Below are 12,976 nucleotides of genomic sequence, written 5' to 3'. Positions count from 1 at the left end.
GGTGAAAGAACAACATTCCAAGTTCATTGGTTTACACTGGTGATATTAATACTATCATTACAATTGGACATGGTTTATTTTGACTGCTATTACCACTAATACAATAATAGTGCCTAATAGGGCGGCTGGATGAGGAGTTAGGGATGAGGGGATCGTCTCGTAATGCGCAGCTGCAGGGGGCTAGGGGGGGTCAGCTGTACAGTAACACTTGACCCTTCCAGTGGGTGTGTGGAACTCACCCCCCCGGCGGCCGTACAGAGAGGCCAGTAACCTCCAAAGTCTTTGTTTGGCCGTCCACGCCGAGCATAGGCCCACCATTGTGCCTCCCCGGACTCCTAAGCTTTACCTCTTGTTTTCTTTGGGAAGCAGGAAATTGGATGACTGGCTACCTGCTACAACAACATCCTGTACTTGAGAAGCCGTCTTTTCACCCATACCCACCTATTATTTCCCCTTTCCATCATACACAAGTGGTCAGCCAGCAGACTTCTGGTCCTGGGGGCCCCTAGCATGGGCTTGTCTGAGTTCCACTCCAGTTGAGATCAAATTGGCCCCTTCCAGATGCTTCCGTTGAAAATAGTTTGGGGGCCAAACAGGGCTTGGAAGCCAGGCCCCACCTTGTCAGGTTAATAGCCCTTTGTGAGCTGATTGGAACGACAGCGATGGTGTCCATGGCGACTGTGATTCATACACCGCATACTCACGTCCATTTATGCCCACGTCATTGCATGTCAGGTCAATTTGGCTTAATCATAAAAATCTGCCTGCAGAGCTTTTAAACCGGACCTCTCGCCAGAATGACAGCATCCTCTGGGATTATCCTGCTAGGCCTGCATCTGTGTGGCCGTGAATTAGGTTAATCAGATCTCCATTTAGGGATATCCCTCTCCACCTGAGGTATTAATGAAGATAATGAGGCAAGTTATATACTCGAAGAACCTCTGTTTTTCTTTCAATCATTCTCTCTCCCTCTCTCTCCCTTTTGCTCTTTTTTCTTTCTGTCGCTTTCTCTGTCACTCCCACATATACAGATACACATTCACACAGTCCCTTACACACACACACACACACACACACACACACACACACACACACACACACACACGCACACACACACACACACGCACACACACACACACACACGCACACGTACACACACACACAGTCAGAGACATCTGTGCAACCCACAAATAAAGCATCACAAACTTATCACTTCAAAACTATAAACAATATGGAAGAAATTATCACGGTATTCTCATTTTTACAACAGATTTATTCTTTTGCAGATTCCAAGAAGCAACATCTGTGTATTATCAATATCTTTCAAACATAGAAAAGAAAAGTACAAAAAAACTTGTTTGACAGGAAAAGTATATTCAAGGAAAACCTGACAGCACAACCTTAAAAAAAATCTGATCTCGAGGCACTTATGGTTTGGCAATACTGAAACGGTTTGAATTTTGCAGGTGGTTTTAGTCAAGCGTCAAAGGCCATGATTACTATATGCCATCTGCGAAGATGTTCTCAAACACAATAAAATCACAAACCTGACATGTTATCACAAATCTAAAAGCTATCACTACTCTCTGCCCTGAAACATTTAAATGTTATGATTGTTTTCACTCCTCTCCAACTCAGTCTAACATCCTGCAATTGAATTTACACAAAATACTTTGAATGTAAAAGACATTTAATTTTGACTGAACGGCCACTTCAGTATTTACAATAAGAGACACAAAGAGATTCGTCCAGAGGTGACTGGGGGGGGGGGGGGGGAAGAGTCCTTTAGAAATGCTCTGTTCCTGTTGGCTAACTGCCCAGAGAGGTGAGGGGTTGATGTCCAGTTGAGGTGGGCATGCCTGGGCTCCAGATCACTCCGAGCTGGGCGACGCTGCCGAGTCTACGTCGTCCGTCTCCAGGTCATTAGGGGAAGCTGGTTGTCCTCCTTTCACTCTCTTCCACTTCATCCTTCTGTTCTGGAACCACACTTTCACCTGGAGGAGGGAGAAACAAGTGTTTACCAGTCACAATATTTTTGTGACCAGATTTTGCTCGGAATACACAGAACTCGAGCGAGTAAACAGAGAAGCTCAGAACACGTCCTGATTGTAAACACGAACGTAGTAAATGTGATCATGACAGCTGATAACTGTTACGCTTCACACTAACCAGGGACATTCTGGTGTGAAATTAGTCACATTATTAGATGTCTGCAACCCTTCAGAACATCAGCGAGTTCACAGGGATCGACCTGGACACTAAGCAGGGTGCGTTCGCTCACAGTTCTGTATACCGTCATCGCTGCTGGAGTGCTATGGTTAGTAAGCAGGATGAATTCAGTCGTTTAGTATCTCTACACCGGACTTATGACATCATTTCCCCTGAGTCCGCTCCACCACCATACTGCGTCGACTAGCCCCCCGGTTTCTGACCAGGCCATACTTGACCCCCAAATGTCAAACTCGGCGTTCCCCCAAGGCAACAAAACGACATCTGTTCCCACACTATTAATAAAAGTCTCTCTTGTCTTCCGATATTGCCTGCTCCCTGGGCCTGACAGGACGGCGTTGTGCCAAGACGTGTAGGACGCATCGGAAAAAAGGTCGCGTTGGGAGCTGAGCAGGGACCCCAGAGCCGGGCTGGGACCTGGCGAGCTCTCTGCGGCCAGAGGCCTGGGAATGTCATCTAGGAGTTGGGTCACTAAGGAACTGAGGCCTCATTAGCAGCGGCTGGGACAGGGACTGGGACTGGGACTGGGACTGGGACTAGGGCTGGGGGCTGGGGAGGAGGAGGAAGACCTGCAGACCTCTTACAAATGTTAGCTCGCTCTCACCAAGATCTGCCTGCCGCCCACTCTGAAAGTCGCTTTAAACAGGTTTCGACACTCGTATTTAGAAGTAAACCCAATCTGCTAATAGTCGAGAGAGCTTCACAGTGGTCAAAGCCATCATAAGGGTATTGATTTACATATATTCCATCTGTATTATTGTTACTATCACCTAGAACACTCAAATCAAATTGTTTGGCAAGTTTTCATTGACGAGACGGATCTATTGTGTGTGGGCTGCTATTTAAGAAGTAGAAAGTAAAAGATTTGTCGAGGATTGTCTGTGTTTTAGCCTGTGTGAAGCAGCCTCCAGTCAGCCCACGCTGGGAGTGAGGAGTGTTTACCTGTCTCTCTGTGAGATCCAGGTTGACTGCTATCTCGTACCGCCGCAGCCTGGTCAGATAGTTGTGGTGGGTGAACTCTGCCTCCAGCTCCCGGAGCTGCTCTTTGGTAAACGCCGTGCGCTCCTTCCTCGCTTTGCAGTTCGAGTCGACCTTGAAGCTGGAGTCCTGGATGTCTGGAGAACGGAAAAGGGAGGAGTAGGAACAGGAATTTTAAGTGTTCACAGTGAGACTGTTGGTTGGACATCATGATCTCACAATGCAGTGGTCATCAGTGCACTTCACTCTAGTCAGGTGCCCAGTTTCTAAACAAAGACACAGTTGTGCTACGAATCCGTGAGGAGACAGTCTGTACTCTTTACACACACACTTGCAGCTTGGAGACTGCGTGCTGAAGGATATCGCCAGCATGTGTTTACATGCAAGTTCACTTAACAAGCAATTCATAACTTTCTTTGCGGCCAATCAGCGACCCAGCATAGCCATTTATTACGTAGACCTCACTGACATTACTGGCCAACAAACCACAACTACAAAGGGGGATGTTTTGACCCTGTTCTAACTGAGAAAGACCACCAGTCAGACACAGCCCACCCTGCCGTCAGAGCCCCGACGGAGGGAGGGTGAGACCACAGCCCCGGACAGGGGCCACCAGCCCGGCCACGGAGGGCTCGAGTTAGGGAGGAATGCAGCGGAACATCGTTAAAGCCTCTAACAAAAGAACAAAGACGGGGATGTGTCCGGCTCGAATGAGTGTGTCTCTAGGACGGCTCTTCTCCCCAGCTTGGACAGCCGTCTCTGGGCTTCGTAACACAACCAGACAGCCCCTGGTCCTCCCAGACTGGATGAAAAGTAGCAAAGCGTTGGCACGATAGCGTAAGATAATTGTGGTGGAATTATGTCCATGCAACACATCGATTTGTCAGTGTCTATGGACCAAATTTGTTCAGTTATTATTATTCGTGGTTTTTACATGGTTATATGAGACAATGTGAAGGATTGTAAAAAAGAAATTGCTCATATTTTCAAGGAAAATAAATGAGAGCTAATTATAATTCTCTCTTCTTCAACTCGAGATTTTTATTATATGGTTTGAGTTTGGGTGATAATTGCGCATTGGTAGCGACACGAGATGCTGATGTAATCTCAAGAAAATGGTTCTAATTTGTCAAAGTAAGAGGTTTTTCCTTGTGCTTGCCAGAGTTCCAAGCCAGACTGTGAAATGGACTGCAGAGCTCAGTCCAGATGTGACTGTGTAGCTCCAGACTGGTGTGTGTGTGTGTTTGTGTGTGTGTAAGTAAGTGTGTGCACATGCGTGGGCTTGTGTCCGTCTGTCCGTGTGTGTGAGCTCACATTTGTGCACGTAATTATTTGAGTGGGTGTTTCCAGTCTTTGTGTAATGTTGTGTGCGTGACCATGCCACAGAGAGAGACCCAGCAGCAGTTTACCTGTGGCCTCAACCTCATGTAGAGAACGCCATATTAGCGTCATTAAAGGCCCATTAATGACGGGGTGTTCTGAGAGAGCTGTTCTGCTCCACTCTGGTGCTGTGTCAGAGATGTGAAAGCAAGGCTGAACACCTGGTAGGACAGATTTAGGGGGCGCACACACTGGTTTTCACTGAACAGCCCCCCAATAAATATCCTGCACAGCCAGAGGCTGTAAACTGATGTGGAACCACTCCCGCACCCAGCAGGACTCCACAAGACAAACAACATTTGGCATTTAAGCAGAGTGGGCCAAAGTAGTTTGTCTCAATTACCACCGAATTAAGCCAGTTGTAAATGTGTGATTACTTTGGAATGCAGAACACAGTTGATACAATGCTTTAAGAATGACATAATTGGTGATTTGGGTGTAAAAGCTTAAAACATATCTATTTGTTATGCTATCAGTACTTTTCAAGCAATATCTGTACTAGTGTGCGGGAATGTTTTTTGAGTCACGATAAAATTGAAATTTAGTTGTTTTTTGTTTTATAGTGTTTTTATGATGTTACATTTCTTACTGAACTGGGAAACGAAAGCCAGATGTTGGTCAAATGGAAACATCACAATTTACAGTAGTAATGGTTTAATCAGCTTTTCTTATGTCACCCGGTCCCAAGTCTTCAAATATTGCATGTTGGTGGATTTACACACCATCCTAGTCTCTACTCTGAAGGCCCACAGGGCATTTTCCCAAGACTTGCATGTATTTGATCCAGTCTGATTGGCTCGGTCTACAACCCTGAGCCTGGGCAGTGGTCTACAGTCATGCACGTGCTCAGTGGGAGATTCTGTTACGGCCTAACGACAGGAAAATGTCAATGGATAAGAATTTTAAAGTGAGGTTGCAGGCAAGTGATTTTACCAGACGTGGTCTGGCATGTTTTCAGTGCAGTGAAGAAGGGTTACGACAAGGTAACCGAAGGAAAAAGAGGAAAATCTATATTTCCTCCTAAATGAATGACCTGTGTCTGTCACTCTGTCTGATTCTTCACATTTTTGTCAAAATTATTCATTCAACACCAGATTATCATAGAGCGAGTAGTGCATCTAGTTTGTAACTGAATCCCGCAAACACTGATGGGGTGATACAATATTTGATGCACATTTTCTTCATTCCAGTACAGGTTTTATAGCAAAGCTCAAATGTGAATTTGATGCCTGCAACAGATGTGCTCGTAGCCAGGTTCTGCTCCTCACTCTTTCAGCAAGCATGAAATTAGGAGTATTTCAGCAACACGTCTGGATAAATAAAAACATTTCCCAGGGCCATTACACCTCAACTGCTGGCTATTAAAAGTTGGTGTGACTTTAGAGAATCAGCTCTTCATGGATATCCTTTACAGAAACTTCCTTTCATTTTTTTTTTTTTTTATATTGTGAAGAGAAATATGAGAACGGAAATTATCTGACAGAATGAAAATAAACACAATGCTAAATTTGAAAATAAATCTGGTTGTGATCATACTTAGAGATATTGAAAGATTAAAACTTGATTTTATGAACTGAAAAAAAGATTTACACTTTGAATACTGGATGTTGTATTTGAATGGTTTGCCTTGGCAATGAAACATTTTGAAATGAAATATTTTTTCCCCAAAACTAAAACTAACTTCATGGCATACCACACATATTTGGTCAACACTATTTCATTTGATTGAGTTCCTGTGATATCCTCAATGTTCCTACAATACAACAATGGTCTATTTTTAAAGGAAACACAGATGGTATGTGAAGTTTGATGCCACATTCATCTTTTCACCCTCACGTTCAGCCATGAGGACAATGAGAGGATGCAACTGGTACACTCGGTGTCTCCAACACAGTGTTGTCACCTTTCGCATACCTATCTAATAACACTGTTAGTTCAAACTGCTTTTGGTCAGGAAACTGATTGTACCACGGCCAGGTCTAACATAGGCCATAGCACAAGTGAGCATAATGAGTCCATGGGTGTGTGTCTGATTCCATAGTTAGGGTTTCACTTCACTAAATTGCTATGTGTGAATATATGAGCATCTGGTCTATCAAACAAAACATCAATCTCAGGCACAGTATTTGCACAGCTGTAAGTAACAGAACGTGTCATTCGCCTCCCTCCTCTGACAGCTAGCTAGCGCCCAGCGTTCCCCTGGGCGTCACGTGACACGTCACACACTCACCTGTCGTGTCCCTCTTCCTCTTGGAGTTCTTCTTCTCTGTCTCGGCTGACGACGCCACGCTCTGCGGCGAGTACTCCCCCTCCAGACCCCCGGGCGCTGCCCCTGGCAGCCTGTCGCCCCCCACGCTGTCCATCTCCCCCCCTACGCCCCCCACAGCCACGGGGCCGGCCGGACAGGCCTCCTGCCCCCTGCCCCGCGCCTCGCAGATGGGGAACTGCCAGTCGGCGTGCTGGAAACCCCCTCCGTGAGGCTCCTGGTAGAGTCTGTCGTCACGAGGGTAGGCGGCATGGGGCGCCGGCACCAGGCAGGAGGTGGAGAAGTCCGTATAGGCCAGGAACTCGGGCTTCTGGTGCAGGGAGAAGGAGGTCTGCTGGTAGGGGGTCTGGAGGCCCGCGCCGGGGACCCCCGAGTGAGGGTTCCTCACGCACCCCCAGATTGGGCTGCCGGGGTGGGAGCTGCGCATGCAGCTGCTGGCCGGCTGATCCATGACAGGGGACACACACTCTCCACACCCGCACACACTGTACAGACTTCAAGTCACACAGCCCTCGAGTCAAGCTCTTGGTTGAGATGTTGGGAGGTTGTCCCTTTAGAGAGCTGTCTGTGCGCGTCGCTGTTGTGGAGGTATCCTCTTCAGAAGACTGGCTTTTAGATGCACATCCTCTTCCTGCACATCCACCTCAGGAGTCTGTCTGGGTCTGTCTGGGTCTGTCAGCTTGACGCCTGTCTCTCCTCAGTCCAACGGGTGAGGAAGGACGACTTCCTGTGGCCGCGTGTCTCCCTGTCTGTCTGTCTGTGTGTGTGTGTGTGTGTGTGCTCCAAGGTTGCTCCGCCGCTCCACTGTACACACTTCCCTCACACTCTCTCGCTCTCTCTTTCACACACACACTTGGTGATGTGACTGGCTTGTGGCTGGTGGGAGGCTCAGCATCTACAACTCCCTGATCTGGGCTGGCTGTTTTCACAGTTCTAAGGCATTCTTGACAACCCAGATCCCTCCTCCCTTTTAAACGCATAGGTGGGAAAGAGTGGCAAGTTTATGGAGTGTAACGTGAGTCGTTGTGGGAGGAGCTCCCGGGCTAGGCCACATGTTGGTGCCTACCCTACCCTCCTGTCCAGCCCTGCCTCATCAACTATTAATCATGGGGGAAATTTTATATGCACATCTAATGGGCTTTCCAGACTCCAGGGCTTTTAAAGGGACATTGTCTGTAAAATCTAAAGCGAACACCCACCCACATGGGGGAATGGGACGGCCTTATTTCAGGGTCCTTAGCGGTTTTTGACACACAATTTAGCCTGACACTCTTTGGAGGAAAGTTAACCTTCACCTTTTCTCTCCACACTCCTCGTCCGAGTCTGTCTTTTCCAATCTACCGGCGCTTTCTCTCAGTGTTGAGGAGTGGTGTTTTATGTTTTTAACCAAAGTGTACACGCCCAAACCCACCTGGCAGGACTCTACTTAGCATCTGAGTGATAAGAGGGCTGGATTCGGGATCAACTCTCACATCCCCAGAGATTTATTTTTTATTTTTTATGAGATGCAATATCGAATTTTAGGGCTGTATTTTTATTTTATTTTTCTCACCAGAGAGTTAAGCGTGTGAGCTGTGGTGGTATTATGGTTTGTTTTTATGACATAATCATTTTAAATAATAATAGTGAGGAGAAGACCAAGTGTGTTGGGTTTTGCCTATAATTATATTTAGTTCAGTTTCATCAAATACAACTCCAATCAAAGTATTTCAATATATATTTTATGAACGAAGACATCACTGACCACATTAAGTCATAAGATGTCTAGTACTAGCTTGTTTGTGTCTCTTTGCCCCATAATATATTAGAGTTACTCTGAATTCAAATCCAAAATACCACTCAGAAACCATGATTATAAAATGTAGTGTCAATTTCATTTCACTCCTCGATCCATGGAAATCAGACAGCCACTCTCAATAAAAGTGTTCCTGTGACACTTTCCTGTGCAATGGTCTTTATTCTTCTTCCTCTGTCCTTACAACATGTGTGTGTATGTGTGTGTTTGTGTGTGTGTGTGTGTAGTGGGGGAACGACCTCACCTCCGCCGGCAGCTCCTCCACACTGCCCAGGTTGCCCCTGTAGGAGCGTGAAGTGTTTGGGGTCACACACCAACCCTTTCCATCGACCCAGCAAATAGCTGAGCCATGAAGCATCCCCTTTTTTTACTGGCAATCTGGGCCCGCTCTCACCACAGGGAGCAGGGGTTACACAGCATTTGTGCCCAGACTGTGAGCCATCTGTGTGTCAGTGTAAATGTGTGTGTGTGTGTGTGTGTGTGTGTGCATGTGTGGGGGAGAGGAGCATTCTAAAACTCTTAAGTACAGAGTTGTAAGCTATATTAGCTTTAGAATGGTTTATGGAGTCCAAAATCAAAACAATTGATTTGTAACCTAGAGTGAAATTGATCATAAATGTACAGGGGCAGTCCAAAAAAGGGCAAATACTTTTCCTTTTGTGTGTGTGTGTGTGAATTCTAGAGGTCCATGCATGAATGAGTTGCGTGCGAGTCAGAGCTAAAGGTCCATCCTCAAACCTGTTTCTGTCAGTCCACAGCCCCAGGTCTGGGGGTGTGGTGGTGGGGGTGTGGTGGTGGGGGTGGGGTCTGTGTTTTCATCTGATCCATCTTCATGACACCGGCAGGATTAGGGCCTCCATCAGTCTCCGCTGTATGACAGGATGACCCATACTGACCTGTGGTGACCCAGCGGGCGCCCTGGGCTGTGGGAGCCAGTATCCCACCCCTGCTACTGTTCCGCTGGGTCGGGTGGAGGAGGGAGGTGGAGGTGAGTGGGGCAGATAAACAGCTTAGGCTACTGTATGTACTTACCAGTAGCTGGCACCCAGCGTCTAATACACGGTAAATGTGAACCGTTGTGAACTCAGCCAGGGAGAAAAGTCGTTTTTACGATCCCCTTCATTTTAAGTCTGGTAGATATTTCTATAGAATGTGCATGATTTCAGAAGTGTGTGGTGTACGTTTGTGGGATTACCTTTTTTCCTCACGGTGCGTGGGAGTTTGTTTCGACGTGTGTGGAGAGCCCTTTGGTGTGTCAGCCCAGTGAGCTCAGTGCTGGCTCAGCCCCTGTTGGAGGTAAGTTCGAGTGAATGGAACGTTTTAGCCCGTAGTGAAGTCACCTCGTATAAGATCACCATTATGATTGGTGGCTTCCCTGCTGGGTTGGCCTTGCTGGCGTGTAGCTCGTGGTGCCCTGCGCTGAACGGGAAAGCTGTGGAGGAAACGTACGGAGACATCTTGGCCTCCGGGACAGCGTCAAAGGACGTTTTAACGTGTTGCATGATTAGGATGACTGACGTGTCGGCATCAATGAACGACCTTCCACTTTCACGACCGGCTGATTTTAACTCCCCTCCTCAACATGCGTGAGCCATCTTAATTGCTTCTGAAAGTTCGATCGTTTGTGAGAGGTAGAATAGCCAAGTGACACAGGTGCTTTTAATCAAGGTAATTGCGGTAAATCAAAGCAGGTGCTGCATTTCTCTGCTGCTCTGAAGCTGCAGATTGAAAGTCTTCTAGTTTTGCGTGGTTGTACCCACTTTTTATCCGTTAAATGCCATAAAAATAATGATTGGTTTATTGGTCAACTAGCGAGCTTTTATTTTATTTTTTATTATTACATATGACCTTTTATTGCTGAAATGTTCCACTGCCAGGAGCAGCAGTATACTGCCTTGCCCTGGCTTCCCTGTATTCAGAACCACTGGCTTGCAGGTAAGTCCTACCACATGGAAAAACAACAGAAGAGTGTCCTCTTGTGGTCATCTGATACTGCAGAATGCGAGCTAACCCCTCTGCAGTTAACATTTTCAATTTATTTGTACATTTTGTGATGTCGAAATGATCCGTGTTTATATAATCAAGACAAAATGTTATCTTTCACAAATTAAGGCTGATGGGGAGTGACGTTTGTTCCTATTTCAAATTAAAGTAAATATTTAGCCGGTTCGACCATGAAGATACTGTAGGTCTGGTGGTGACAGATAAATGCATTTATCTGGTTTTGTTTTAAATGCTGCTCTCTATCTCAGGCGGGGGGGGAGGGGGCTGTCTTTGTAGGCCTGACATTGTAATCCAAAAATAATTGAAAAGACGAAAATCATAACCTCACATTATTCATATTTTACAGCACATACCAAAGTTGATTCAAATTTCAGCCTCCCATTTGATATTAATGGGGTAACAGTCCGGCCACAGACAGAGGTGCAGTCACTGTTTCAGGAAGAGTCTTCCAGCCTTTGAGCCCCCAGCTGTCTGGAGGAAACTAAATCCTGCTCCACTCAGCTGCTTCTGATCACACTGGCTATTTGACAACATGAAATAGTAAATAAATCTCAATAAACGCCAGCACAGATGTCTTTGGACCCCCCCCCCCCTTCCCCTCTCCCCATTTACGTGGGTGGCGGGGGCGTTGTGGACAGTAGTGTTGCGTGTTCATGGAATACCTTCCTTCCTGTCTGTCTCGTCCTGTTCCAAGCAGCACTGGGCAGGACTTCCTGTTTGGGGGGGCGGACACTTTGAAGAGGCGGACTGAGCGCGCTCCCTTGAGGGTTGACAGGAACAGGCCCGGACAGCAAACAGCCCAACAGGGAATGCATCGGCTGGACCAAACACTTCCTCCGACACCAAACACACACCCTGCCCGTCCCCCCCCCTCTCCCCAGACACACAGAGGTCTAGTAACCTGGGTCTCAGTGTCCCACAGTACAGGTTTGTCTTTAGAGGTTAGGTATACACATGCTAGGCCACACACACACACACACTTACACAAGTCAGTGTACTACTGACAGAAATATGAACTAACAGACTCACACACACACAGAGCCTTACAGACATCTTTAAAGGAAGACATGCTATGTTTTTATTCTTTATCCTTCCGCTGGCGATGGTGTGTCAAGGTGCAGCTTCCTGTCTGTCCTACAGTAGACCTTGGTCCCTGTGCCTGAACACGGCCCTAAATCTGCAGCTTGGTGCCGACAGGGAGTTATTCGCTGGTATTTTTTTATTTCTGTTTACAGGAACACGGCCTAGCGCTGTAAGGTCATCTGGTTCAGCTGAGGCAGGCCGCTACAGTCTATACCATGTGCCTTCGTCTGCAGATTTACGCTGTTATACATTTCGGGTATTTCCATTTACTCATCACAGCTGTTAGGACTGTGTGTGTGTGTTTTTCTTATTTTTCTTTGTTTCGATTCAGCTAAATCACAGTGTAAAACTGTTATGTGTGATATAATCTATTATTTATGCTCTTCATTCTATTACATATGACAATGCAGCACAACTAAATGTATATTTAGGCCTGCACAGCGCTACATATAGCATGCTCTTCTTTGTAGCCTATCTAAAATGGTCATTTCTCTCTAGTCACTAACACACAACGTATTTACCAGCATATCATCTGAAGTTATGTAAATTCAACAAATTGTGCACAACAACAGTTTAGGCCTAATTTCATATAAGGGGAAGAAAAAAAACAAAATGTCTAAATTTAGCCGTCTGACGCCTTCACGAGGCGGGATACTGTACTGAAGTGAGTCAGCCCTCAATCAAAAATGGAGAAGGAAGAGAGAGTATAAAAAAAAGGGGAAGGGAGGAAAGGAATTCCAGATGTCAACAGTAAAGTTTGTCCAGCTCCGGTTTGTGGCCACTGGAGCTTTGTGTACCTGTGCTGCTAAAGCCATTACGGTGCTCCGCTGGGCCGAGGGACTGAACAACAAAGCCAGGAGAATTCTCGGAAGCCTTTCAATCAAGCGCTCGCTGCCTTTCAGTTCTGCTTCGTGCCAGGCTTGTTCCCTCTTCCAGTCTTGTGAACCGCTGCTAATTTGACAAGGAGGAGGCGAGGTGTGTGTGTGTGTGTGTGTGTGTGTGTGTGTGTGTGTGTGTGTGTGTGTGTGTGTGTGTGTGTGTGTGTGTGTGTGTGTGTGTGTGTGTGTGTGTGTGTGTGTGTGTGTGTGTGTGTGTGTGGGAATCTGATTGGAGCCTGAGTCTGTCCTCGGAGCACCGTTTGTTTTTATGTTCACCTCTTTTGATCAACGCGTTGGTTGTACCGTGCGTGACAAGACCCAAGTTTTCTCATGTTATTTCCAAGGCCCTCGTCCTCCTTCTCT

General features: G+C 46.6%; 1 protein-coding gene across 1 annotated transcript; it reads right to left on the bottom strand.

Annotated features, from left to right (window-relative positions):
• Positions 1–1,271: 1,271 nt before the first annotated feature.
• Positions 1,272–7,807, bottom strand: meox1 (mesenchyme homeobox 1). Its single transcript, XM_047033135.1, has 3 exons — positions 6,818–7,807; positions 3,172–3,344; positions 1,272–1,994 (listed from the first exon to the last, which is right to left on the bottom strand). Exons 1-3 carry the CDS (start codon positions 7,302–7,304, stop codon positions 1,872–1,874), a joined length of 783 nt encoding a protein of 260 aa, XP_046889091.1. The 5' UTR covers positions 7,305–7,807; the 3' UTR covers positions 1,272–1,871.
• Positions 7,808–12,976: the final 5,169 nt, after the last annotated feature.

This window comes from Hypomesus transpacificus, chromosome 13 (genome assembly GCF_021917145.1).
Source record: "Hypomesus transpacificus isolate Combined female chromosome 13, fHypTra1, whole genome shotgun sequence".
NCBI classification, from domain to species: Eukaryota; Metazoa; Chordata; class Actinopteri; order Osmeriformes; family Osmeridae; genus Hypomesus; species Hypomesus transpacificus.
Note: the sequence above shows the minus strand (reverse complement) of the source record. Positions and strands in the feature narration are given on the sequence as shown.